General features: G+C 47.6%; 1 protein-coding gene across 1 annotated transcript in view; it reads right to left on the bottom strand.

Moving 5' to 3' along the window:
• The window catches only part of ZDHHC9 (zinc finger DHHC-type palmitoyltransferase 9), a 38,479-nt gene extending 11,778 nt beyond the window's left edge, over positions 1-26,701 (bottom strand). Inside the window, exons 1-2 of the mRNA XM_045029834.1 lie at positions 26,580-26,701; positions 23,639-23,904 (exon numbers count right to left, since the gene is read on the bottom strand). Of these exons, the coding sequence (XP_044885769.1) occupies positions 23,639-23,805 (167 nt within the window). The 5' untranslated portion in view covers positions 23,806-23,904; positions 26,580-26,701. The remainder of the gene's footprint in view (positions 1-23,638; positions 23,905-26,579) is intronic.
• Between the last annotated feature and the right edge of the window lie 370 nt (positions 26,702-27,071).

Below are 27,071 nucleotides of genomic sequence, written 5' to 3'. Positions count from 1 at the left end.
ATATTAGTGAACTTACACCACTTGTGAGGTGGAACATATGATCCATTTTTACAGATGGGGAAACTGAGGCACGGAATAAATAAGGAAAAATTAGCAGCCACCTCCACGTATTCTAGTGTCACTGACCTGGCACCATAGCATAGGAAGCCTGTGGCAGGAGTCAGTACAGAACCTAGCTCTGAATCTTAGCCCAATGTCTTGACCATCCTTTTTCTTCCTGCAGTTCCCCTCTTTCCCTACACACAAATGTCATCACATGCAACTCTTTGTTAGGCAGCCTCACCTGTGTGTCTCAGAGTGCTTTGCAGACTAGGGTGAGCAGATGTTCCGATTTTATAGGGAAAGTCCCGACATTTGAGGCTTTTTCTTATATAGAAGCCTATTGCCCCCCACCACCGTCCCGATTTTTCACACTTGCTGTTTGGTCACCCTATTGCCGACGCAGGAGTAGCCCATTTGTAGCAGCTTAGCTGAACACACACATTTGGCCTAAGCAATGCTGCCTCTCCGAAAGCTAAGTGGACAATAGTTTGTTCTGATATGAGGGACCTGGACTCTATTTGTAGCTCTGCCTGAAGGGATACTGTGGCACCTGTGTCAAGCCCCTGACCTAGCAATGTTAAGATTAATCTGACTTTTGGGGGAAGACTTTAAATAGAAATTTCATTGCAACTTTAACTGAACTGGCAATATGGAAATGATTTGGAATATGGAAGCACAATGTTCCCAACATGGTTTGATAGCAGGATTTGACACGGATGTTCAGATCTACACCACAGCTTCTCTTACCACTTGGGCTAAATCAAGGGTTCTCAAACTGGACCCCTCAGGGGGTTGCGAGGTTATTACATGAGGGGTCGCGAGCTGTCAACCTCCACCCCAAACCTTGCTTTGCCTCCCGCATTTATAATGGTATTTAATATATAAAAAAAGAGTTTTTAATTTAGAAGGGGGAGGGGGTTGCAATCAGAGACTTGCTATGTAAAAGGGGTCACCAGTTTAAAAAGTTTGAGAGCCACTGAGCTAAACATACTTTGCAAGTGCATTACATAACTATTTGCTAGACTGCAGTGGAAGGTTGAGATTCCAGACCCCTGCACCTGGCTTTGGAAGGAAAGGGTGGTCTGCTGGTTACAGACAGACTAGCCAAGCACAGCTTTGGCACATTCAGTCCAAAAGGCAGTGTGGCTGAGTGAGTGTCTTCAGTCTGCCGCGCGAGACCTGGGTCCTTGCGCCAAACCGATTACATTGAGCATGCCTGAACAGAGGGGCCATCAGGGTTTGTAGTCTTGAACATTTCACACCAACTAGATGGGTCAAGGGGATAAGCAGCAGTCCTTTGAACCTGACCCACACAGCCAGTGTCAATTCAAGCCCCAAGTTAGGCAAAAGACTCGAGAACATATTAAAAACTCTCTGGCAAGGTTTTTGTTTGTATTTTGGGGCTTGTAATCAAAGTGTTTTTGTGAAAAGAATTAAACGTGAATGCTTGCTGGGAAGGAAGTGACATTTTAGGGGGCGGAGGAGTGGGAGGGAATGGGGTGAGAGGTAATGGGGCTGCAATGAGGGAAATAAATAAGGACAGGTAAGTAAGGGAAGTAAAGGGTTGGGGAGGGACATGGGAAGGGGACAAGGGAGTGAGTGGCAGGGGAACTGGGGGAGAATAGGGGCAAGGCGTGCCTCAGCCCCACATTCTCTACAGTGTGCATGCCAAAATCTGGGGGGTCCTAATCCTTTGTGTATATGCCAGGATCTGGGGTGGCCCTGCCCATCTATGGGTTCTGACCCACTCCCTTGCCCGCCCTTCATGTGTGCTGGTTCTGGAGGGGCTTGCCTTTCTGCATTGGAACTCTCTCCATGCCCCCATGTGAGCTGGGATCTGGGGAAGCCCTACCCTACTGGGTGGAGGAGCTGAGGTCAGGCATATCTGGAGCATGCACAGGGTTTCTCAACCTGTGAGTTGGGATACATAATTGGGTCACCAAAATGTTTCAAAGGGTGCCCCATGGGGCTGGCTGGGCTTGCCTCCCTGCTCCAGACACTGCAACCTCTGGGGTCTCAGCACCACTCAGGTTTGGCCCTGCCACCATGACGACAGGAGTCCGGGTAGAACTGCAATCCTATGGGCCAGGTCACAACTCCACTCTCACAAATTTAGTCCAGTTAGTGGGGACAGGGGGAGGAACCTAGCAATGCAGCAACCCGGGAGGTTGCAACACCCGGAGCGCAGAGACAAGTCCAGCCAGGAGCTGCCAATGTGGGGGTGAGTGCCAGGCAGGAACCAAGCAAAACCACTCCAGGACCTTCACCCCCAGACTATTTACTGGGTCAAGACAAGCCATAAACATTTTTAAATGGTCCTGACCCCTAAAAGTTTGAGAATCACTGCTGGGGTGAAGAGCTGAGAATGGAGCCGTTCACACATCTCAGAGCTTTTGTTACAGGCTATAGGGAGTGTTCTCATTCAGCTGAGACCATCACATTTAGGTGAATGGGCCATTTCACACCTGTGAGCCTCCCATGCTTTCAGGATTATCCTGGGCTGGGGCTTTGACTATAGCAAAGCAGTTGCTGATAAATTTCATAAATATTATAGCAGAATAGCCTCTCTGCTTCAGTTAAGACGGTGTGATTTTTCTGTTTAAAGGACAATTTTTCTAAGTGTTCTAAAATCTGCCTGCCAACCTGGCTAATTTTGAAATTTGCTGTGCTTTGTGGTGGTGCAGGGTAGGCTTAGTGATCCAAATTGGAGGTCATTTGAGCAAGAGGTTCCTATGATACAGCCTCCCCTCCCAAACCTGCACCCCCCAAAAGTAGCTTTTCTTGAAGTTCACAGATTCCACCAACCTTTTTGTGCACAATTAGCTTCTAAAATGCTAATGGCTTAATGGGCTGGGAAGGAGAGGGTGACCTGGACAAGAGACTTCTCTCACATGCTTAAAAGTTACTGTAACCACCAGTATGAAACTGTCAAGTTCTTGGGGGACACAGGCCATGCCTGAGATTTCCTACAGACTCAGTTATCAATTACACACTCCAAAAGCATGACCATTGTCCCCATCCCACTACAACTAGGGCATGATATCTACAATTAAAAGCTATATTGTGCAGCTTTTAATAGCTATATTGTGCAGAGGTGGGACAGACCACACTCCTCGCCGTGACACACAAAGTCCATGCCAGACGCTAGGTCCACATAGCTGCTTCCATCAACCTAGATAACTTAATTCAACACTGTTGGAAAAACCCCTTCCAGCAGTATAGGCTGCATCTATGCCAGAGGTGGGCGAACTACGGTCCGCCGGCCACATCCAGCCCGCAGGACCATCCTGCCAGGCCCCTGAGCTCCCGGCCAGGGAGCCTAGCCCCCGGCCCCTTTCCTGCTGTCCCCTCTCCCCTGGAGCCTCAGCGCACCGCACCGCCAGCGCTCTGGCCCGCCACTCCTGTTGGGCAGCATGGGTGGCATGGCTGGCTCCAACTGGCTGCAAGTTCTTGCTGCTCTGAGCAGCATGGTAAGGGGGCGGGGAAGTTGGATAAGGGGCAGGGGGTCCTGGGGGCAGTCAGAGGACAGGCAGCCTGCCTGCCATGCTTGGGGCGGCACAAAAGCTAGAGACGCCCCTGCTCCTAAAACCTGGGCTCTATTCCCAGCTTTGACACTGAGGGTATGGCTACACTGGAGAGTTGCAGCGCTGGAAAGCCTCCACCAGTGCTGCAATTAGTAAGTGGCCACACCTGCAGGGCACTTCCAGTGCTGCAACTCCCTGGCTGCAGCGCTGGCTGTACACCTCACTCGGCATGGGGAATAAGGATTCCAGCGCTGGTGCTGCAGCGCTGGTCATCAAGTGTGGCCACACACCAGTGCTGTGATTGGCCTCCAGGGTATAAGGATGTATCCCAGAATGCTTTTATAAATTACTCTCTTTGTTTTGTTATGCAGCCTCTCTTTGTTTTGTTATGAACGAGCTCCGATCGGAGCTCCGTTGCTTATCTAAAAAACAAACAGAGCTCCTGTTTGCTGTGATCATCTGTACCTGGCTGTAAACAATCAAATGAGAGGCAGGGAGGGAGTGAAACAGCGGGGAGTCGTGTTGGCTGCAGGCTGTTTGCAATTAAGAGTTAAGACTAAGGGGTCGGAAACATGTTCTGATTTTTCAATGCAGGAAGCTAAACACACAGTGTTGGCTCCAAAAATCCCCTCTCTCTTTCCCCCCGCTCCCTGTCACACTAGACCCCACTCCACCCCCCTCTTTTGAAAAGCACGTTGCAGCCACTTGAACGCTGGGATAGCTGCCCATAATGCATCACTCCCAACAGCGCTGCAAATACTGCAAATGTGGCCACACACCAGCGCTGGTAGCTGTGAGTGTGGCCACACACCAGCGCTGGCCCTGCACAGCTGGATGACCAGCGCTGCAAACTACCAGCGCTGCAAACCGTAAATGTAGCCATACCCTGACTGTCAGGAAGCAGGGCCTGCAGCAGAGCCAGTCACCAGGCAACTCAAAGAGGACAACTGGCCTGCAGTAGGCTGACTGATCGGTGGAAAGAGTCAGCAGACCAGATCTTAAACCCAGCAGCAACAGCAGTTTGGCGGGTGCTCAAAGCATTCCTCCACAATTGCAAAAGCTCCTGTGCCAGCTTGTTCCCAGTCCAGCTCCTGCCTAGTTCCAGCCTTGTTCCTGCCCCACTCCAGGTAACCTGGCTCTGACATCTGGCATCCATCAGTGATCCGGCACAGTATACTTTGACTCCCCGTCTTGCTGACAATCCTGTTTGCCAAGAGCGGAGCTGGAACCAGCAACCCTTTGTAGCTTACACAATCCTCCAGAGACACAAAGACAATCCAAAGGTGCCCCCAGAAACCCTGTTAAATATCAACATTATGTTGACAGGTTTGACCAAAAAAAAAAAAAAAAAAAGCTGACACCCTACCACCCCATTGCAGCTACATCTACCCCATTGACCTCTAGCCAGGAGCAGAGGTTCCCTGGGGCGCATTCACTCCCTCTCCAAACTCAAACTTACTGTCACTCATGGAGCTATCTGCATGAAAACCTGCAAAAGGGATTCATTTACCCTTCCACAACCCCAGCAAGGGCCTCAAACTTCTTTGTGGTGAAGATGCCTCCCTCCAGCTTTGTGTGGTTTACAGAGCTCTGAACAAGATTACAATCCCAAAACCAATACTCCTGACTGCTTATTAATGAACTGTTCTAAAGACTCTGTCCTTCACAAAGATGAACCTCCATGCAGGGCCAGCTTTACTAACTGCAGGGCCCGATTCGAATACTGGCGGCAGTCCGGGGCTTCGGCGGTGGGGGGTCCACTCCGGGTCTTCTGCAGCACCAAAGACCCCGGAGTGGACCCCCCGTCGCCAAAATGCCATTGAAGACCCCTGGAGCGGACCCCCCACCGCCGAAATGCCACTGAAGCCGTGGACCGCCACCGGGTAAGTAACAAAATTTTTTTTTACAGGTGTCTAAGGTGCGGGGCCCGATTCAAGGGAATCGGGCGAATCGGCCTAAAGCCAGCCCTGCCTCTGTGGAGCTTATAACCTAGTGAAGGAGAAGATGATGAATGAACCAGGTATGAGCACCTGGAATATTTAGTTATGCCATTTGGGTTGTACAATGCCCTGGCGACCTTCAAGCATTTCCTAAATGACATCTTTTGGGACATGCTGGACCAATTTGTCGTCATTTAACTGGATGACATCCTCATTTTCTCTGAATCTCCACAATCATCATGTTTGCACAGTCTTAGAAAGACTTTGCCAAAACCATACCTATGTGAAGCTTAAGAAATACAAGTCTGATAAGGACACAGCGGAATTCATGGGCTATCTCATCATGCCTGAGGGACACACCATGGACCCGCATAAGGTGGCTGCAATATCTGACTGGACCTCATCCAAGGATGTACACGGGGTGCAGCAATTCCTGGGATTTGCCAATTTCTACAGGCGAGTCTCTAGCTTGGTTGCACCCATAATGACACCCCTCCAAAAGGGGAACCAGTTCACCAGGTCCACAGTATCTCAGTCAGCCTTTGACTGGCTGAAGAGGATGTTCACCTCAGCATCCATCCTGATTCTCCCAGATCCCACTAAACCATTTAGGATCGAAGCAGAAGCCTCGAATTTTGCCACTGGTGCAGTTTTATCTATCATCCCACAACCAACTCCACCCCTGAGCCTTTTATTCTTGGAAGCTAACCCCAGGAGGAAAAAAAAAAAGAGATTTGGGACCAGGAGCTACTGGTTATCAAGGTGGCTTTCAAGGAGTGGAATTACATACTAGAGGGAGCCCAATTCCCAGTCCAAACTCCTGACAGCTCACAAGAACCTGGAATACCTACAGACTACAAACACCTTAACCAACACCAGACCTGCAAGCTTTGACTTTGCAGTAGCCTTTCGCCCAGGGACAAGAAACAGGAAGGCAGATGCTCTATCCTGCAAAGACAAATATCTCAAACCCAGTGAAGAGCTCTCTTCCACTATGCTCATGGTGTCCAACTTTGTCAGTGGAATGACCGACAACAGTCTGCCATCCTCCTTCCATTCCCTGATGACCCATTCGCAACCCAGATCTGCCAGATCCTGAATTATGCAGGTACCAGGCTAATGCCAAGTTCCAACAAGAGAACTCTGTCGCAACGGTTGTATTTATGTTCTGGAGGGACAACCTAGGCTTCAGGTAGGAAAGCCATGCTATGATTTGCCACTTGTGGGCCATTTTGGCCAATTCTAGACCTGGAATCTGATCTCAAGTTGCTTCTAGTGGCCAGGCCAACGATCTTACATCAAGGATTATATAAAAGGTCTGCAACCTCTGTGCCTGTACCAAGACTGCACCCTCAAAACCCCTAGGTCTCCTCCAGCCTCTGCCGAGGCCTCCATAGCCTGTCTACTATATCAGTGGACTTCCAGACTTCACTATAGAACTGCCACACTCTCAGGGACACACAGTAATCTGGTTGTCACTCACCTCCTACCAAAGATGGCACACTTCATTCCATACCATTACTGTTCCTACCACATAGGAGATAGCTCGGCTTGTCCTGGACAATGTCTTCTGCAACCACAAGTTACTAGCAGATATTGTATAGGACTGGGAACCACAGTTCATTTCCTGATTCTGGTGGCATTCTGACTCCTTGGCATTGAATCCCTTGCCTCATCCAGCTATCACCCACAGACTCATGGGCAAACAGAGAGAGTCAAATCTTGGCACAGTATCCTTGCTGCTTTCTGAGTTACCACCAGGACAACTGGTTCCCCCTACCGTGCCACACCAAATTTGAGTGTTAACAATGAAATCCACACCTCAGTCCAACATAGCCCATTCTTTGAAAACTATAGCTTTCACCCCCACTTCCACTAAGACTTACTGGTAAGTTCCCCAGTCCAGCTGCTGTGAACTAGCCTCCATCCTATACCAAGTGACTATACCGGGAGATCAAGGAATACTTTCAGTACACCAATGAAGCCTATAAACACCAGGCAGACCAAAATTGTTAGGGTGGCCCCAATCTGGCCATAGGGGACAAGGTATGGCTCTCTGCCCATCTGCCAAACTAGACTACCAATACCTGGGCCCTTTAATATTTTAAAGAATGGGTAAACCCAAAGGCCTTCAGGTTACAGCTGCCAGAGTCCTTGAAAATCCACCCATCTTTCACATCTCACCTTTTAAAGCTGTAAAACGGGATCCTATACCCAAATTGATCAACTCACCACACACAGGTTTGCAGACAGCAGGAGTGCTTGGTCCACCAAATCCTTGACTCTTGGCGAGTTAGGGGAAGCCTCCAATAACTGGTAGACTGAGGAGATTATGGTCCAGGAAAGCAGTCTTGGGAATTGGGAGAGAATATCCATGCCCTGGACATATTTGAGAGTTCCACTGGCAGTACCCCGAGAAACCGGGCCATGAGGCTCCTAGCAGGCGCCCTTCGGTGGGGGGAGTACTGTCAGGAATCAGGTCCTGCAGCAGAGCCAGTCTCTGGGCAACTTAATGAGTGCAGCTAGCCTGTAGTAGGCTGCCTGACTGTCTACACCGCCTGATTGGGTGGAAGTCAGCAAACCACCTCTCCACTTTGGAAGCAGTTTGGCAGCTGCTCAAAGCACTCACCCACGGCTGTGACAGTTCCTGTGCCTGCTTGTTCCCAGACTTGCTCCCACCTTGTTCCAGCCCTCTTCCTGCGCCCAACACAGCCCTGCTCCAAGCCTTGCCTCACTCCAGGTTACCGGCTCTAACCCTGGGCTCAGATTCCTGACTTCATCTCTGACCCCAGCTGCAATCTTGGGCTCCAACTCCTGATCCAACCCCTAGGCACAACCACCCATGTCCCAGTCTCAGACACTGGCCTGCTGGATGACTTTGGCCAAGTGACTTCATCTCTCTGTGCCTCAGTTCACACATTTCTACAATGAAAATAATTATGTTTCCTTCCTTAAGGCTACTAGCCCTAAGTAAGATCTAGGTATTATCGTCACCTGGCCACAAAAACATCTGGGCTGCACTCCTACATGATAACTACAACTGCCTACATGACCACTACGTCCTACCAACCCTTCTCTTTGTTAAAAAAATTAGGAAATTAAACAACAAAAAAGAGTTTGTTAATGCAGAGTGAAAGTTGTCCAGTGATAGCTCATGCCCTTCCAGAATGTCTAGGTCAGTAAAACTCAAACTTATGAAAATCAGGAAGTACAGAGTCAAGGTGCACTCCCACGCAACCGTAACTCTACCATCTTTGAGCAATGTCCCAATAAGCCCAGAACACACACACACAGTCTGCCTTTGCCCTGTACTGAACAAGAGCTCCCTACACTCATACTCTTAGTAGATGCGGGGGTCTTTTCGTGGAGTAGCCTAAATTATACAACTCCTTCAAATCCTTTACCCTTATGTACATACCATCACACACACAATTTTCACTTACTATAATTAAACCCACAGGCCACACATGTTCCAACTAACTGCTGATACCCCCATGGCAAGAAGGCCTGTGCCCTGCTACTGACACAGTGCTGATATGAGACATCCTGGATCTCTCATGGTACAGATGCACCTCTTTCCTTCTGTCACACACACAGGGGGTCAAGGAGAGGGGCTCAAATATACCGACATAGGGCCACAGACATTCAGATCACCTCATATCACAATCACAGCTCTTCCAAGCTGCTCCAACTAATTTCTCTACCATTCAAATACAGCTACACCGTGAATGCCTCTGGAATTCATGCAGCTAGTGGCTATCGCCAATTCCAGGAGGGTGGAGTTAAGACTGCACAGACCTTTACCTTAACTCTGCATTTCCTCGTTTTCACAAAGCTTTTCTCAAGTTTGAATAACTAGTCACTAAACTGAACTAGTTGAATAAACTGAAATGAAGAAAGCATTCTCTGCACCTGCAGAAGAAACTACTCCTGTCAAAAGCTGGTGTAGCACTTCAGCAAACCCTAGTTTTCAGGTGCTCAGCCAGTAACTTCTACTAATTCAGTGCTTTGACTTTCTTTAAAACTTCAGCAGTAAACATGTACTGCTTGATTTATTAAAATTTTATTTAAGTGATTTTAATAGTTTATAGTAAGCTTGACTTAACATAGGCTATAACTTTTTAAAATGTATATACATTTAAAAAATAGGATTTAAATAAAAACATTGTTTTAAACAATGGTATCTACCCTCTCTCTATAAACATCCAGTCCCTCGCTGAATCTTACTAAGCTCTTGGCCTCAATGAACTCCTGTAGCAGTGAGTGTCCAGTCTAATCACACAACGTGGGACAAAGTCTTTCCTTTTATCAGTTTTAAGCTTGCCAACTTTCAGTTATTTAACATCCCTTTGTTCTTGTGCTATGAGACAGGGAGAGCAAACGTTCCCGATATGTCTTCTCTAGACCAGTGGTTCTCAAACTTATTTGATCAGGCCGGCCCCCATTCTTTGTGTATTTGTTTACACTCCCCTGCCAAAACAAGTAAATATACTGCTGCCCAGGCAGAATAGAGAGCAGCTAGGTGCCCAGCTTTGAAGGCAGTGCTGCGCCAGCAGCAGTGAAGAAGTAAGGGTGGAGTGGCAATGTTAAACATTAAATGGGAAAAGCCCCATTGCCACCCTTACGTCTGTGCTGCTGCTGCCACCCTAGGGCTGACAGCTGGAGCCCCACCGCCCAGGGCCTACAAGTGGCACCCTGCCGTGTCCTCCAGGTGAGGGACTAGTGGGGGAAGGGGGGGGCGTGCAGGAAGGAGAGCCTGAGCCCAAGCCATCTCCTGGTGAGTGATGTGGGGGGAGAGAGAAGGAGAGCCCAAGCCAGAGCTCTCTCCTCCCCCCCAAAAGGAGGGCACACAGCTCATGACTCCCTTGGAACATTCCTGCACCTCCCTTGGGAGACCTGACCCATAGTTTGAGAACCGCTGCTCTAGACCATTACTTTATGTTTTGTATCATGACACTTCTTCATCATCTTTCTAAGGAAAACAACCCCAATATTTTCAATCTCTTTGTGACAGTGCACCCCATAAGGCTTTATGGGGAGGTGCTCATAAATGTATGTATGATATAACTGGATTAGGGTTTTGCTACATATGCCATGTAACATATCTGTGTAAAGGTTATGATCTACTGGTTATGTTCATCCTAGTTGTATGCAGGCACCATTTGTGTGTTCAAAGTTATGAACATTGGCTGTATAATTGCTTGATTTCTAAGTAGCCTCAATTAGAACATTTGGTCACTTCTTAGGAAAGGAATGTGCAAGTTAAGTGCTCAATCAGGAAGCACTTAACAGACAAAAGAGCTTGGAAGACACCAATCCACATAAGAAGTCTACCTGAGGATGTTCAAGGTAGCATGTGGGTAATAGCAGCTACCTGCAAGCCCTGAGTCATGAATGGGCATGTGACTTGCCCATGTGATTCCGAATCTCTATTTTGTGACTGGATTCTACACAGGGTGAGGAGGGGGTCTCCACCCACAAGAAAAAGTCTATTTAAACCCGTGGGAGACCCCTCCATTTTGTCTTCAGCTGGCTAAAGAAAGAGCCTCTCCACCCGCCAGGATACTTGAAGGAAACTAGAACAAAGAACAGTAACTACAGGGGGTGTGAGTGATTGCTGGACCCAGGCTACAAGGAGATTAGTCTGTAAAAGGGAGCATTCTGGAACTGGTGAGGAACTTATCTGTATTTAGTTTGTTTAGACATAGATTTGTGCATTTTATTTTATTTTGCTTGGTAACTTACTTTGTTCTGTCTGTTAATACTTGGAACCACTTAAATCCAACTTTCTGTATTTAATAAAATCACTTTACTTATTAACTAACTCAGAGTATGTATTAATACCAAGGGGAGCAAACAACTGTGCATCTCTCTCTATCAGTGTTATAGAGGGCGAACAATTTATGAGTTTACCCTGCTTAAGCTTTATACAGGGTAAAACGGATTTATTTGGGTTTAGATCCCATTGGGAGTTGAGCATCTAAGTACTAAAGACAAGCACACTTCTGTGAGCTGTTTTCAGTAAACCTGCAGCTTTGGGGCAGGTAATTCAGACCCTGGGGTCTGTGTTGGCGCTCCTGAGATGGCAGGGAAAACAAGAGCAGAGGTAGTCTTGACACATCAGTTGGCAGCTCCCAGGGGGGTTTCTGTGATCCAACCTATCACACTCTTCTCCTGCGTTTTTCCAGACGCCTACTCATTCTCATCACTCTTCTCTGAACCCCTTCTAGTTCTGCAGTCTCCTTGTTGAGATGGGGTGAACAGCACTGCTTATAGTAATCCAGATGAGGTTCCACCATTAATTTATATAACCGCTCTATAATACTCTGTGTTACTTTTCATCCCATACCTTGTGCCTCCTAACAGCTTGTTTGTTGTTTTGACCACAGCTACACGTTCAACAGAAGTCTTCACAGTGATGGCCAGATCCCTTTCCAACGTCAATACAGTTAATTTAGAACCATGTAAGATGTGAGTTCAAAACCACCAAGCAGAGTTTTGAACTTGAGAAGGGAGAAGTGCTAGAGATTCCATGAAGTCCTCTAGGGACGTTGCTTCTGATTTTACATGGAAGGAGCTCAGATACTACAGCGACGCATGGAAGTAAAAAACAGACATTCTTCCCTCCTGTATGGTGAATTTCACTTGCCGTCATGTTGCTCTTTCCCCTACCTTGATTAGGTCCCTCTGAAGTTCCTCATAGTCCTCTCTGGACTTGACTAACCTAAGGAACTTTGTGTCATTTGCAAATTTTGCTACCTCACCACTCAACCCCTGCTTTCCAGATCGTAAATATATTAAACATTGGCTGTACCATGGAAACTTGAGGCCCCACAGCTAACCTTTTGCCCTGATGAAAGTTGACCATTTATTCCTACTCTTTACTTCCTGTCTCCTAGATTGTTTTTGATCCATGACAATAGGTGATGTGTCTCCAAGTGTGACCTGTGCCTTTACAAGGGCTACCAGCTCCAAATAGCCTCCACTGTTGCCATCTAGTGGTTTATTGCTTGAACTGCTTTCCCTAATAATAAAAAAGGCAGAGAAGGTCTTTGGTATTTGTGTGCTACTATCTGTTCCTACTGTTAGAGTTCCTTGCAAAGCACTGGAGGGATTCCTAGCTGGTCTGCTAGGACACCTAGCTGGCCACTTGTTTACTGGCTAGTTGCTGGATTTATATTTTCTCTATGTAGCCAAGCCACTGTCTCATTTTGGATTCCCAAAAGGTGACAGCTTGCACAGATGATAGGCTGGTTTCTGCCTAATAAATTCATATCAAGGTTTCTATTGAGAACATGGTTCTCATCCCTTGTTGATGCGTGAGCTCTAGAATCGCTAATTCCCCTGCATGATTTCAGTATAGGAGTCATAGGTATGTCTAGAGTGCAATTCAAGGTGATTGGCAGCATGAGTTGACATACATATCCAAACTAGCTTTAGTCTGTCTAGCTCGGGGTACTGGTAGATTTGTAGCTGTGGCAGCATAGACTTCAGGACAGGCTAGCCACTCAAGTAAGAGCCCAGGGTCCCAGGCCGCATTGCGCAGCTCACATTAAAGCCCATGCTGCTGCAGCATCACAGCTAGTGGTACTTGTGCTGAGCGGAAATGCAGTCAGAGCAACAACTGATAGATAAACCACCACAGAAAGGAGATATGATGGAAGAAGCCAAAAGGTAACTGTCATAAACAGATAGTTAAGGGTTAAGGTCTCTTTTACCTGTAAAGGGTTAACATGCAGTACCTGATGACCACCTGACCAGAGGACCAATCAGAGACAAGATAATTTCAAATCTCTGTGGAGGGAAGCCTTTGTCTGTGTTCTTTGTGTAAGTGTTCGTTCTCTTTTTGGATCTAAGAGAGGCCAGACATGTCTCCAAGTTCTCCTGGGGTAGTTCCTACTATTCAATAGTGAGTATTAATTAGAAAGGCGGATTAGTCTTATAATTTGATTTCTACATTTGCAATTGTGTGTTTGCAGAAGGAAATTCTTTATTCCTGTTTGCTGTTACTTTGCTTTTATTGAGAAAGAAAGGAGGGGGGGATTCTCTCCAGAGATTGATAAGTTTAGACCCTGTGTATTGTTCCATCTTGGATTACAGAGACAAGTTACTTTCTTTTTATTTTTTAATAAATCTTTTCTGTTAAGAACTTGGTTGATCTTTCCTTGGGTGGATTCTCAGGGAAAGGGAAGGAGGGAAGCATCCCTCTGTAGTGGATCCCGGTATCTCTCCTAGGAAAAGGGAAGGGGGAGGAAGCAGGGGGGAATGGTTTATTTCTCCTGGGTGTAAGAACTCCATGGATTTGGGGCTCTTGGGATCCCCAAGGATTTTGGGGAAGGACTGTGTCCCAATCCACGTACCTGATTGGGTGGTGGCAGCTTTTACCAGATCTAAACTAGGATTTTTAGTTTAGAGGGAAACCAGTGCAGGTCCCCATTTTGGAACCCAACAGCTCTAAGTGGGGGTGAGACCTATGACAGTAACTATGACATGTAGGACAGAGACGAATTTGGAGCATGCCCTTCAAAGGCTCTAAAACACCACCTACATAAAAATACCGAATGAAAGCATTCAGGCACATGAAGAAGTGACATGCAGAAAGACAACTACATTCAGAAACAGCTTATTTTAGACCAGATTTTTGTTTGTTGCTTTATAATACTGGTATGATTTCACTTATATCTCATTGATAGGGGCAGGGGAGAATGGAGACAAGTTATATAGACCTGGCCTCAGCAGGATATTAAATTCACTTTGAAATGTACCTTATCCACTCAGCTACGCAATCTAATTACTTCACTGGGGAAAGTCAGAGGGATTATTTTGGCCATAGAAGGAAGTCCATAGGTTCCCCCCTCCCCCCAATAATGCATTACACATGGAGAATTAAACCAAAACCACAGTAGAAGGGCCACAAAGCTGAAAGTATGATCCATAAAGTGATCCACATGCAAACTCCACTTATTGAGGCCTTCTGCTACAAAAGTGAGAAGCAATTCATCACATTTTGGTTCACCACAAGCCAAGCTTCTATCTATACGCACTTTGAGCCTGAACCAAATCTCCCCATTGGAGACAGGCCTGTATATCTGCTCTGGGTGTATGGTCAGATGGTTACAGGAAGAACAAGTGTGTTTGGTAATGTCAGGGCCATTCCCCCCTCAGGTTTGAAGCAGTACACAGAGCAATAGGAGAGCTCATCCTCTCATGCAGCCCAGTCACTGTTGCTTCTAAATTACACAGGGCAGAGAACATGCAAGATTCAGAGCATCATAAAGCAAGAGTGCACTGAGCATTTCCTTTTAACACAGAGTCGACAGAGACACTCTCAGCCAGGTCACCTGAGGAGCAATAAAAGGGAGCATGTGTAATGAAAGGCATCAGTACCCACATTACCAACCTCCCCTCGGAGTGAGTGGCAATATGAACTAGCCTTGTTAGGGTTCTGGTCCTTCAACAGCACTCGCTTGGAGTGTTGATGGGGGTGGTACAGTTGCTCAAGTGGGGGTGCCCAGTAGCACTCCAAAAGGGATGCAGCCTCAGCCCTCTAGCCGCTTCCCTCTGGGTGTTCCCCCCTCTTGAGTCATAGGGGGAAAGCAACTGAGTAGGAGGAAAATAAACAAAAACATGCAGCCAGTTCAAGCTGGGCTGCTGGCCTCTCTTCCTTCAGAGGGGACACGGATGGGCTGCACACTGGGTCAAAGGCCACTGGGTCAGCAGCAGAGGAATATGATACAGCCCCCTTCACCTCAGAGGACTTGGGCCTCCTTTTAGGCAGGGGTAGGCTCTGTTTTCCGCCAGGCTTCTCCCTGAGAGCAGGGAGGCCCAGCACTCTGCCCTACTCTCAGGCTACATTTACATTAGGAGATAGGGGCGTGTATGCATATGTTAGCACACATTGAGCTAGCACTAGTATAAATAGCAGTGTAGCCATGGTAGCACAGGCAGCTGGAAGCACAGGTCAGCTGTGCTGAGTACAAACCAGCCTGAAACTGGTGGGTATGTACTCAGCTCGGCTCAGCCATGCCTTTGCTGCCGCTACCTGTGCTACCGTGGCTACACTACTATTTATACTCAGGCTAGTTCAAGCAGCATTAATGTACATGTACACAAGCAGAGGAATCACATCCCTAGCTCACAGCTTAGACATACACTCAGAGCTGCCCACTGCTCAGCTGAGCTTCCCCACTCTTGAACGCCTCCATTCTTGACATGACTTGCAGATGCAGTGGGGTGGGGCCACTCCAGAGCACCTTCTTAAATCTTTCCTATCTGTTGTGGAGTTTATCCATCTCATCACACACCTTTGGGGTGGGGGGGGGGGGAGAGGAGAAGAGGAGGAGGACCAGGGTGCTGTTAGCTGGTGTTTGGATTTCCACCATCATATTAAAAAAATTCAGCATTTCGATGCATCTCACCAGCCCAATGGAATATTTGGAAGCTATAGGGTTGTAGGGACAGGTATCAGATTGGTGTTTTTCATGGTATTCAGCCACCTAAATGGTTTATGATCAGAGAAAAAGGGTCCCCAGCAGACGATACCTTGGAGTTCATGGCCCATTTCACTGCCAGGGCCTTTTTCTCAATGACAGAATAGGTTCTCTCTGGGGTACAGCTTTCGACGTAAGTAGAATATGGATGTTCTCCCTCAACCTCTTGAGAAAGAGCTGTCCTCCGCTCTATCTCTGAGGCCTGTGTTTGTAGTATAAAACTTTTTGAGAAGTCTAGATTATAAAGAACTGGTTTCTGAGCCATATAATCCTTTAGTGTCTTAAAGACCTCGTCACAGGCCTCAGACCACTGAACCTTTTTTGAACATCCAACCTTTACAACATGCATGAGCAGAGCTATAACAGTGACTAACACCGATGATACCAGGCCAGTCCCAAGAAGCACCATACTTGTTTGTCTGTCAGGGGGCTGGGACAGGCTGCCAAAGCATGAACCTTGTTGACCAGTGTTTGTACTCGGCCTTCTCCAATAGTATAGCCTAGATATGTGGCCTTGCGGTTCCCCACTTTACATTTTGCTGGGTTTGCCATCAGGCCTGCAACTGTGAAGGACAAAAGGACTGCTGAGACCTGTTTTACGTGGCTAACCCAATCTTGGCTGTAAAATCATCCAAGCATGCATTGTCTATATGGCTGTAGAATGTGGTCCATTGGCCTCTGGAAAGTTACTGCTACTCCACAAAGGTCAAAGGGCAGTGCTCTTAACTGATATAAGCCAAAGGGCGTGGAAAAAGCAGGTCCCTCACACACACCCCTCCAGGATCCTGGCATCCAGGGTATTTACTAATATCCTTTTGTGAAATCTTAGGCACTTATATATCTGGCAGCTCCCAGACTTTCCAACAGCTCATCTATCCTTGGCATTGTGTGTGTGTTGAATTTTGATACTGCACTGATCTTTCAAAAATCAATGCAGAAATGTACTGTGCCTTCTGGCTTTGGCACAAACACAATGGGGCTTCTCCATTCACTGTGCAACTCTTCCCAGGGTAAGCATAGCCTGTGGTTCATCCCAATTGTGTCCCACATTATACAGGGGAGAGCCCAGGGAGTCTCCCGGGCACACTGTCACGGTGCCATCTCGATATGGTGGTATGCCAAGTTGGCTGGTCCTAGTAAGGATGAGAACTCAGTGGGGAATGAGTCAACTAGCTGCTGTACCTCAGCTTTTTATTTGGGTTGAAGCATCTCTCCCATCTGTACAGGGTTGGTTGTTTGGGTCAAGGGTGCCTGGGGTCCTAATTCAGGAGCCAAAGGAAAAGGGGCTACGAAGCCCCTTGAAGACTTTCCAGGCTTTTAAAAAGATTCTGGTGGTATATATGTGGGTTTTTTCCTTTCTTTTCTTTGGCTGCTGGACCTCGGGGCCAACTTGTCTCACCACCTCAAATGACCATTGCCATAGGCCAGTAATTTGGATTCTGAGCTAGGCAGCAATAATAGTACCCAATCACTTGGTTTGAACACCGCAATCAGGCCCCTCAATTGTAGGCTTTTTTGAGCCCCCTGGGCATTTAGCAGATTTTCTTTGGTGAATGCCCCTAAAACAGTGGTGGGCAACCTGCGACCCGTCAGGGTAATCTGCTGGCGGGCCGCGAGACAGTCTGTTTACAGTAACCGTCTGCAGACAGTAACCATCTGCTCAAGGCCCGCCAGCAGATTACCCTGACGGGTCGCAGCCCATGGGCCACAGGTTGCGCACCACTATCCTAAAGTCTTAAATTGCTCCTAGCTGGTGAACATACTGTACTATGTTCGTAGTCTGTGGTCCTTGCTCTTCCCAGGTTTTGCAAAGCAGAGCTAGGATACGCCGTGACAGCCAGCCATATAGGAGCTTGAAAGATAGCATATGAAAAGGGGAGGATAGCTCAGTGGTTTGAGCATTGGCCTGCTAAACCCAGGGGTGTGAGTTCAATCCTTGAGGGGGCCATTTAGGGATCTGGGGCAAAAATCTGTCTGGGGATTGGTCCTGCTTTGAGCAGGGGGTTGGACTAGATAACCTCCTGAGGCCCCTTCCAAAGCTGACATTCTATGATATTAGTTCCCTGATTGGTCAGGATCTCCTATGGTATTGCTATCTGGACAAAGAGCTTTATGAGTTCCACCACGATGCTAGCTGCATTAGAGTGCAAGGGGGTCGCTTTGGGATACTAGGTCACGTAGTTGAGGATGACCAGAATATGCCAGTACCCCCACAGCATTCTTTTTCAGGGGTCCCATGAAGTCCATCCCTATTATCTCAAAAGGGTCCTCAACTAAGGGGTGCTTTGGAAGAATTCTTTAGGTGCTTTGGGAGAATGGCTAATTGGCACGAGGCACAGTAGTCAGACATCTCTGCATACACTGGGCCAGTAGATGTGGACCACTACCCAACTTATGTTTTTTTCCCTCCCCAAGCATCCTGCAAAGGAAATTCAATGGGCTAGTTATAAGACTTCCTGTCTTTAACTCCCAGGGCTAGGAGTTGAGTTCTTACCTCCCATCTGCCCATTTCATTCAAGGCTGTAAATCCATTCATCCCTGACCTCAAAGTACAGCCACTGCCTTAGCCACTGGGGATCTACCACTACTCCATTCATCACAGCCCAACTTAGCATCTAATCAGCTCACTGCTCTTGGACAAAACCGGTGTTTTGGGCTAGAACATTAGCCTCCTGAGGCTCGGGGAGTTGAAGGTCCCCTGATTTGGCTGGAAGTCCCCTCACTAGAGTCCCCTTCCTTTGCTATCCCCACCAGTTTTGATGGTTCCAAAAATGCTTCTGTCTGTGAAAGTGAGCTGTTCCATCAGGTAGCCAGCCAGTCAGCCACCCCATTCTTTCAGGATGTCGCCAAACCAACTAATTGGTCCCTCACTAGGATCTGGCTATACCCCAAGTCCAACAGCCCAGTGACTGCCTTCCCATCAATCCATACTGGTTCAAACAGGTTGGCAGGGGCCCTTTTCTGCATCTGGATTTCTGTTCTCCAGTCTTGACTATAGCTACAGTTGATAAAGGGGCAATCTCAGTATAGTTGTCCTGGTTGCGCACATGAAAAACAGACCACAGGGACTAGACAAGAGGTATATCCCAAGTTGTGGGTAAGGCTTTTCCCAATGGGGTGGCCCCTTTTTGATGTCCAGGTGCCCCCAATCTTGATCTGCCCATACAGGTTTGGCCCTAAGTTGCACTAGCTTCTTGGGCACCTCCATTCAAGACTTCACTCCTTTACCTATACCCCTCACAGCCCTTGAGGTAAGCCTGGAGTGCCTTACTGGAGGGTTATTGCACCTTGGCTGTCCTTCAGTTCAGACTGCACTGGACCTCGGTCTTCTGGCTAGGTACCTGCCTGCATCCCTGGAGGGCTATCAGCAGACATATAGTTCTTAACTGTGTTAGCTAACATGGTAATTAATGAGGTAAAATCCTAGTGAAGATAAGGTAGTTTATAGTTTGAATTTACCTCAAGTTAGTTAACTCCTTTTTTCCCCCTAACGAAGACAATGCCCTAGTGTTTCCCAAGACTTTGACCTCCCTGTGTAACCACAGGAATTGCCAGACTAGAGAGGCATGGAAGCCAGTATCCCATCTCTGAGAAAGGCTATTAACAGATCCTCCAGAGGTAGCTTCAAGGAACCTACACATGCAATAAAAAAAGATGGACAACTCCAGAGGTTGTAAAGAAAAAAATTCAGCACTCAGATCATGTGAGACCAAGACCAACAATGGAGCGTTCAGCAGAAACTGTCAACAGCTACAGAATGTCCCTCAGAAAGAACAATCAACAGAGCAAACTCTACGGAACAAGAAGTCTCAAGGACTCGAAACCTACCACTGCCAGTTGTTGCAACTAATGGACAGACCGATGACTAAGTTATGATGTATTCAGGTAATGTAATTAGAAAACCAGTACAATTCAGAGACACTTAACAGATTGATCCATACTGAATTTCAAAGATAGTGCAATAGTGCAAATTTTGTAAATGTCAGGAATGTAGAACTTAAAGGGGGAGATGTAATGGAATGTTAAGATGCATTATATTGTTCAGACAGAAGGTTGCCATGTGTGTAACACCTTATTAAGCTTGCCTCAGCCATACCTCGCAGAACATTGAAAAGGACCTTAGTGTCTCTCTCTGGGAAGGAAGCTCTGTGGCTAGTCCATAGTTGGTACAGAAGTCTGACCTGCTAGTAGCAGCCCTGCAACCTACCGTGTACAAAAAAAATACATGACAGTCATCAAGACCAGCCTCTGAAGCAGGAAAGTTTGCATTCCTTATACATTTTCCCTAATGTAACTGGGAATATTCTCAATCTATGACAGCAAAATTAATAGAAGAATCTGACTAAATGCTTGGCCTCAATCAGGTCCACAGGCTAACAATGTATTGTGTAAAAATCTACATCCTTAACAGTTTTTAAATTACTGCCTATCAATTAAATGGGATGTCCTTTTATTTCTATATTATGAAAAAGGATAAATACAAGTGCACAATTTACCTTCTCTATACTATTCATGCGTTTGTATAGGTCTCATTTCCCCTTTTATTTCTCACTCTTCTTTATTAAACTGCTCTCTTTGTTCAGAAGGATTCCCATCTCTGGACCCCAATTTCTGAATATATTACAATGCCATATCACTCAAAGGGATGGCCTCCAGTACTATTTTCAGGATATCAATCTATTTCTTTCAGCCTAACATTGCTTTTTTTGCCATCCCTATATGGTGAATGGAGATTTTCACGAGCTGTCTGCAATGACAACTCCTGAGGAGTTACTGTGAACACTTACATTGCTTCAGCACAATTTCAAAAGGACACTTTGGGTAGCCCAAATGCCAGTCTCCTGTGTCATTCCAGAGACACTCGGATCCTCAGAGTGGAAGAATGCAAAGAATATTTGCAAACAAGGGTGATCTGTCCCCAAGTCATTTGACCAGAGACGCAGCAAGACAGCAGCATTTGGGATCTAACCCTTTTTTTTTGGGGGGGGGGGGGGAGACACTAAAAGAGGGAAGTGTTGAAAACATTAACCCACAAGTCAGAGGCATTAATCAGAGCCAAGCTGAGGGGTTCTGATTCTGCCCAGGGACAGCCTGCACAGGACAAAGTTCACAAGGCACTGCTGACTCAAAAACTACATCTGACGCTTCCCCATTCCAGGCATTCCAAAGGCTTGTTTACCTCTCAACTAAGGTGTGACCATACAAATGCTTCGGCTAAATTAAATACGCATTCATACCCCTCATTAGTGTGGTTCTGGTCAGGAGATACTAGAAAAGCCACTTCCGCCCATGACATTCATTCCCCTCTCTTCAAAACAATCAGTTGTAACAGATGGAATTTTCTTCAGAATCTATGGCATTAAAAGAGAAACTCCAAACTACTGCAGAAAGAGAAAGACGCCCCAGCATCTCCCCAGAGCACAGGAAAATTTAGCCCCTCCCCCCTCACACACTCACTCTCACACAGGATCAGGGCAGACAGCCCTTGAGAGGTGTGTCTCATGGATTCTCTTGACAGGAATGGATTGAAGGGAGCCCTCCAGAGGCCTCTGGCTCACCTGAGTGTGTGGAGGGGAGGTAATCACACATCTTACACATTTAAAAGTCAAATGCAATCTTGGTTCAGTAGGCCTCAATACACCATCACCAATAATAGTGACTGCCTGCAGAGTGTGCGAGGCAGAGTAACATGGCTTGCTCTTCCACTGCTGGCCAGACTCTGCAGGGATCCATCATAATAAGCACTTACACAACAGCAGCACTTTATACACATTCATTCATCCTCACAACATCTTGCGAGGCAGGAAGTCTTAGCCCATTTTACAAAAGGGGAGGAAATGAATAAAGAGAGGTAAGTATCGTTGCCTAAGGGCACAGACTGAGTCAGTGATAGAGCCAAGATTAGAATTCAGAAGTCCGGATTCCCAATGTCATGCTTACATTACACCCATTGTACAGAAACAGACAGTGTCAATGAAGCAGAAAAGCCAGTTTCATATAGGGTGACTAGATAGCAAGTGTGAAAAATCGGGATGGGGTGAGGGGTAATGGACGCCTATATAAGACAAAGCCCCAAATATCAGAACTATCCCTACAAAAATCAGGACATCTGGTCACCCTAGTTTCACCGGTCCAAGCTTGTCTATGACCTGACAGTCCCTTCATTGCTACTGCTAAGACACGAGACCTGGCAAACCTCTCTATACCAGGGGTTCTCAAACTGAGGGTCAGGACCCCTCAGGGGGTCTCGAGGTTATTATATGGGGGGGTCATGAACTGTTAAGGCTCCACCCCAACCCGTTTTGCCTCCAGCATTTATAATGGTATTAAATATATTTAAAAGTGTTTTTAATTTATAAAGGGGAGGGGTCGCACTCAGAGGCTTGCTGTGTGAAAGGGGTCACCAGTACAAAAGTTTGAGAACCACTGCTCTATAGGATGTTCCAGAAAGGCCATCAACACTGAAGGGGTTTCAGCCATATCCATTATCTAGAGGAGCGAGCCAGGTTCAGGTAAAGTTTTGAGGAAGAAGTCAAGAAAAGATACCTAACTGGGGTGACATATCTAGGCTAGTGAATGAGCAATCCATAAACGCCTGGGTTACCAGAGTGGAAATTTTGTTTGCCAAACACTGTACATCATCTCCAGCAAACAGCAGGTTTTAGAAGTGGCAACGTTGGTTTAGTTTGCAGAAAATGATCTCAAGAGAGGTCCCCTTCCTCTGCTTTCTAAAGCATGCACTGGCCTATCAGCTCAGAGACATCTGGCTAACATGATGGGCTTTACAGAGTACCATTCAGGACAATCAGATACCTGCCAGCATCACAAATACCCTGAAGGAGGCAAGGCTCAGCAGAGCTGGTCCCCCAGAAAGCAGCTGTAAATGAGCCCTCAAGAGACAGCAGAGAGTTGCAACAATCTTGAGACAATCACAAGCCATTCACAAACTGAGTCCTCTTCCATTAAGTCTCCTTCCCCAATGCAGGCCACATAAGATCAACTAACTTTCACTCCATTCACAGTAACCATGACACAGTACACCACACTGGCCAATGAGGTGGCACCTCCAGCAACCCTCTTCACATCAGACTGGACTGACAGCCCACTCCCACCTTGGGAGAGGAGGGAGAAATGCAATGACAATGAATCAAGGCCTTGTCTACACATGAAAGTTACACTGGTTTAACCAAGAGAAATTTTTAAACCAGCAAAACTTTTGTGCCTATACTAATTGTAAGAGGAGTACCACAGTAATACAGTGTCATGCACGATCAAAGACAACCCTGATGAGCCCAAAACCTCACATAATTACTGGTTCTATCTTTCCAATAAATGGTCACATGTCACAAATTGAGACTCCCTAGGAGATTTCTAGCTTTCAGAAAGGATTGAGCGGAACCCAGCAGGTTCCCTGCAAAAACTGGATTTTAATCTGGTGAGCTACACCAAAAATCCCAATATACTAGTTAGCCCTAATAAGAACCTGAGGCTGGCAGGAAATTCCTTCTTTCCTTAACCCAAATCCCAACCCACAGGCCCCCAGGATAGGGGGCAAATTCCTTCCCTCACTCTCAAGTTATGGCAATTAGTTCAGCCCCATAAACCCTCCAAAAGCAGGGATCTCAGACCACCATGAACTCACTCAAAAGCAAAGAAGAGGGCACAGGTGCCAAGAATTAAGAAGAGCGTCAGGTAGAAGATGCCCTTCTGCCGAGCCATCATGATGCGACCATCGCAACAGAAGGTGTTCCTGCCTGGCAGCTTCTCCCATTTCCGCATCGCCTTCTTCCTCACCACCATCACCGACATGACTGCTTCTTCACAGGGCGTAGGGCAACCAACCAAAGCCCAGCTTCTGCTCCACTCTCGTTGAAAAACACGGCATCATCAAAAGTCCAGCCACGGCCACTAAAGAGATGAGAGACAAGGACATCACCATGGGCTTGAATGCTATTCAGCAGTGCCCTCGAACAGCACATGGATCAAGGGAGCTGCCCAATTTACAATTAGAGGCACAACATTCTTCCCACCACCTCAGATCCAGCTCCTCCACACACAACCAGCTCTCACAGCTTGAGTCATTCTATGCAGGATATCTGCAGCTGACAGGAATTGTCAGCCTTGCCTAATGGGGAGAGGACAGCCTTTGTAGCTCCAGAGTTCCGCCTTTATATCTACCCTCATGAGGTCATGGCACACAGCATATCTTTGTAGAGAAATCTTAATATCTTGCACTTTGTCTAGGTACTTATATTGCCCCATCACTAAAATACACGTGTGTCACACAAACATTAGTGAAGTTATATCCAGGTAGGGATGTATTATCCCCATTTTGCAAACAGGGAACTGAGTCACAGACTAATTAAGTGACTTGCCCATGGACATGCAGGGAAATTTGTGACAGAGCCAGGACTAGAACCCAGGTCTCCCAAGTCCAAGTCCCAAGCCCCTAAACATCACACCATCCCTTCTCTCTCATCCTTCTTTCAGCCATGGAACTCACATTATTTAAAGATCATACATATAGTTAGGCAGTTGCAGAGGCAGGATTAGAACCCAGGTCTCCGGACTCCCACCTTCTGGACCTTAGCCAGCAGACCACTACTTACACTTTATAGTCTGGAATGGGGTTTCCTGGTAACGTGGGTCCGTTATAGTCCCTCTAAGATGATTCAGACCCTGTACCCCCATGCAACATGTTAGACCTAAATTATGTGTTGCATGAATCATTCATTCTCTGATTCATGCAGCAAAGACCCTCCCCAAGTTCTCTTCCCATCACAATTATCCTCAACTAGCTAAAAATGCAGGGTGCATAGAGGGAATAAAGACAGGTGTGCACCACATAGCTAAAGCTACTTTAGTTGCAAAGATTTACACACTGAACTCATAAGGGGTGGAACTGTGGGATTTTCTTTGGTCTATCCATTCTTCCCTCATTCTACTGCTTTTCTAATTCTCTGCCAACCACAGCACCCCTGCTACTGCAGACCTCCTGAAGTTTGCAGGAGAGGAGCCTCTCACCCAACCACCTTAGGAACATGGCCTCCTGGTTTGCAGGGCACACTGGTGTTACACCCTGGACACTTTGAGGCAGATTCATATAAATGTAGAACTGAGGTTTATAGTTAATTCAATATGAAAATACAATCAGTATAGCATCCTCCTCCTGGTTCTTAAAAATATATTATATTACTGTTTTACATCACCATCAAGTTTTTAGTTTGCAGCATTATTTTGATATTACCAATAAAAACTGCTTTGTAAAAGATGTTTGGCGGATGCCTTTAGCATGTGGGACAAGATGCAGCCCTTCATTCCCTGCCTCCTGTGAGAAAGGTCTGAAGGTAGTAACTCTCAGGAGTTAGAACTTCTAGTTTCTCATCTCAATAATAAGCAGTTTCTGAGGTTTTTAAGGTCAGGCTTGACAAAGCCCTGGCTGGGATGATTTAGTTGGGTTTGATCCTGCTTTGAGCAGGGGGTTGGACTAGATGACCTCCTGAGGTCCCTTCCAACCCTGAGATTCTATGATTCACTAGACTCTTCCCTACCCAAATATCTTTCACTGCAGTGGACAATCTGGCTAAGTACATTAAGTGGCAGAGAAACAGTTAATGTTTACATTTAAGCTGCCATCATTAGGTTTCAGGTCCATCCCCCACCCAGATAAGGGAAGGGAGCACTTCACACACTCATCTTGGGTGGAAAATTTGTTTTTAAATGAAAGCTAAAGATATGGAGCACAATTATAAAGCCATTTGTGTAGCTACATTACACATGAACTCTGACAAGTGCAAATCCAGAATCTGCACAAAGCCCCTTCAGCAGAGAAAAACAGAGAAAGGGGGCAAACAAAACCAGCAAAACAAAAACCACAGATTTGGTGGGTGAGACAACAGAGATAGAAACTAATGAACAGAGGAGAAGAATGTCTTCCCCAGCTCACAAGGAGAGACAACCCATCATCCCACACAGGGCTCTCTGGACTTTTCTGCACAGCCAGACAGGGCAGTACAGAGGCATCTACAGATACCGCACGCCAGGCAAGCTGGATCCAAAGGAGAGCAGGGAGAGTGGCAGCACACACCTCGGCCCCTGCAGAGCCCATCACCTGAGGAAAGGAGCACAATGAGTGGGGAGCAGAGAGTGGGGATGGGAGCTAAATGCCTGCTCCGCTGGAACGGGGAACTCCAGGCCTCACACTAATGGCCTCTAAGCCCTGAGCCAAGGACTCCGGGGACTGGAGCTCTGCTGCACCCCGGGAGAGGCTGCTCCGTCTAAGGAGACAAATCACAACCCCCAGACTCAGCCAGCCCCCACCCCCAACTGGGTACACTTGGCTGTGACACCTCTCCCCTCACCCCAACCGTGACCCGCCGACTCCTGAGCGGTAACCCCACGTCGCTCCCCCCCACCCCCCGGAGCCGTAACCCCCCCCCCCCGCCTCTCCCCCACTCCACTCCCCCCCGAGCCGTGACGCCCCCACTCCGCTCCCCCCCGAGCCGTGACGCCTCCCCAGGCACCAGGAGCCACCCCACCCCGCTGCCGTCCTTCCGACCTGCTCGGCCCCAGGGTCCCCTCACCTGGCGGCTGGTCACGCTGCCGGCTCCGCAGGCCAGGCCGAGCCGAGCCGAGCCGAGCCGAGCCTGGCCGGGCCGCTCACTCCCTCCAGCGTCCGGACTCGGGAGAGGCCACCCCGATGAGGTGGGGCGCGGCAGCAGCTACCATTGGCCCGTCTCGACCTGACTCTCCGCCCCCAACACCTGGAACGCATTCCTATTGGCTGAGACGTGTGTCACTCTCACCTCCACCCCATCCTACGTCACTGGGTCCTAGAGAGAGAAATGACCAGAGACGGGGGTGCGGCTCAGGGGCTAGGAGATGAGGGGCCCGTGGGCGCGGCCTAAGGTATGTGGGAGCCCAGGATGGGTCCGGGGGTGCGACCCAAGGACTAGGAAATGGAGGGCACGGCCCTGGGCCTGCAGCCCAGGCGGTGCAGCACACAGGTGGGGCCACGGGCCCAGGGATGGGGGCATGGGGCTGGGGGCACAGGGCCAGAGCATAGTCAATGGGGC

This window comes from Mauremys mutica, chromosome 9, assembly GCF_020497125.1.
Source record: "Mauremys mutica isolate MM-2020 ecotype Southern chromosome 9, ASM2049712v1, whole genome shotgun sequence".
Lineage (NCBI taxonomy): Eukaryota > Metazoa > Chordata > Testudines > Geoemydidae > Mauremys > Mauremys mutica.
Note: the sequence above shows the minus strand (reverse complement) of the source record. Positions and strands in the feature narration are given on the sequence as shown.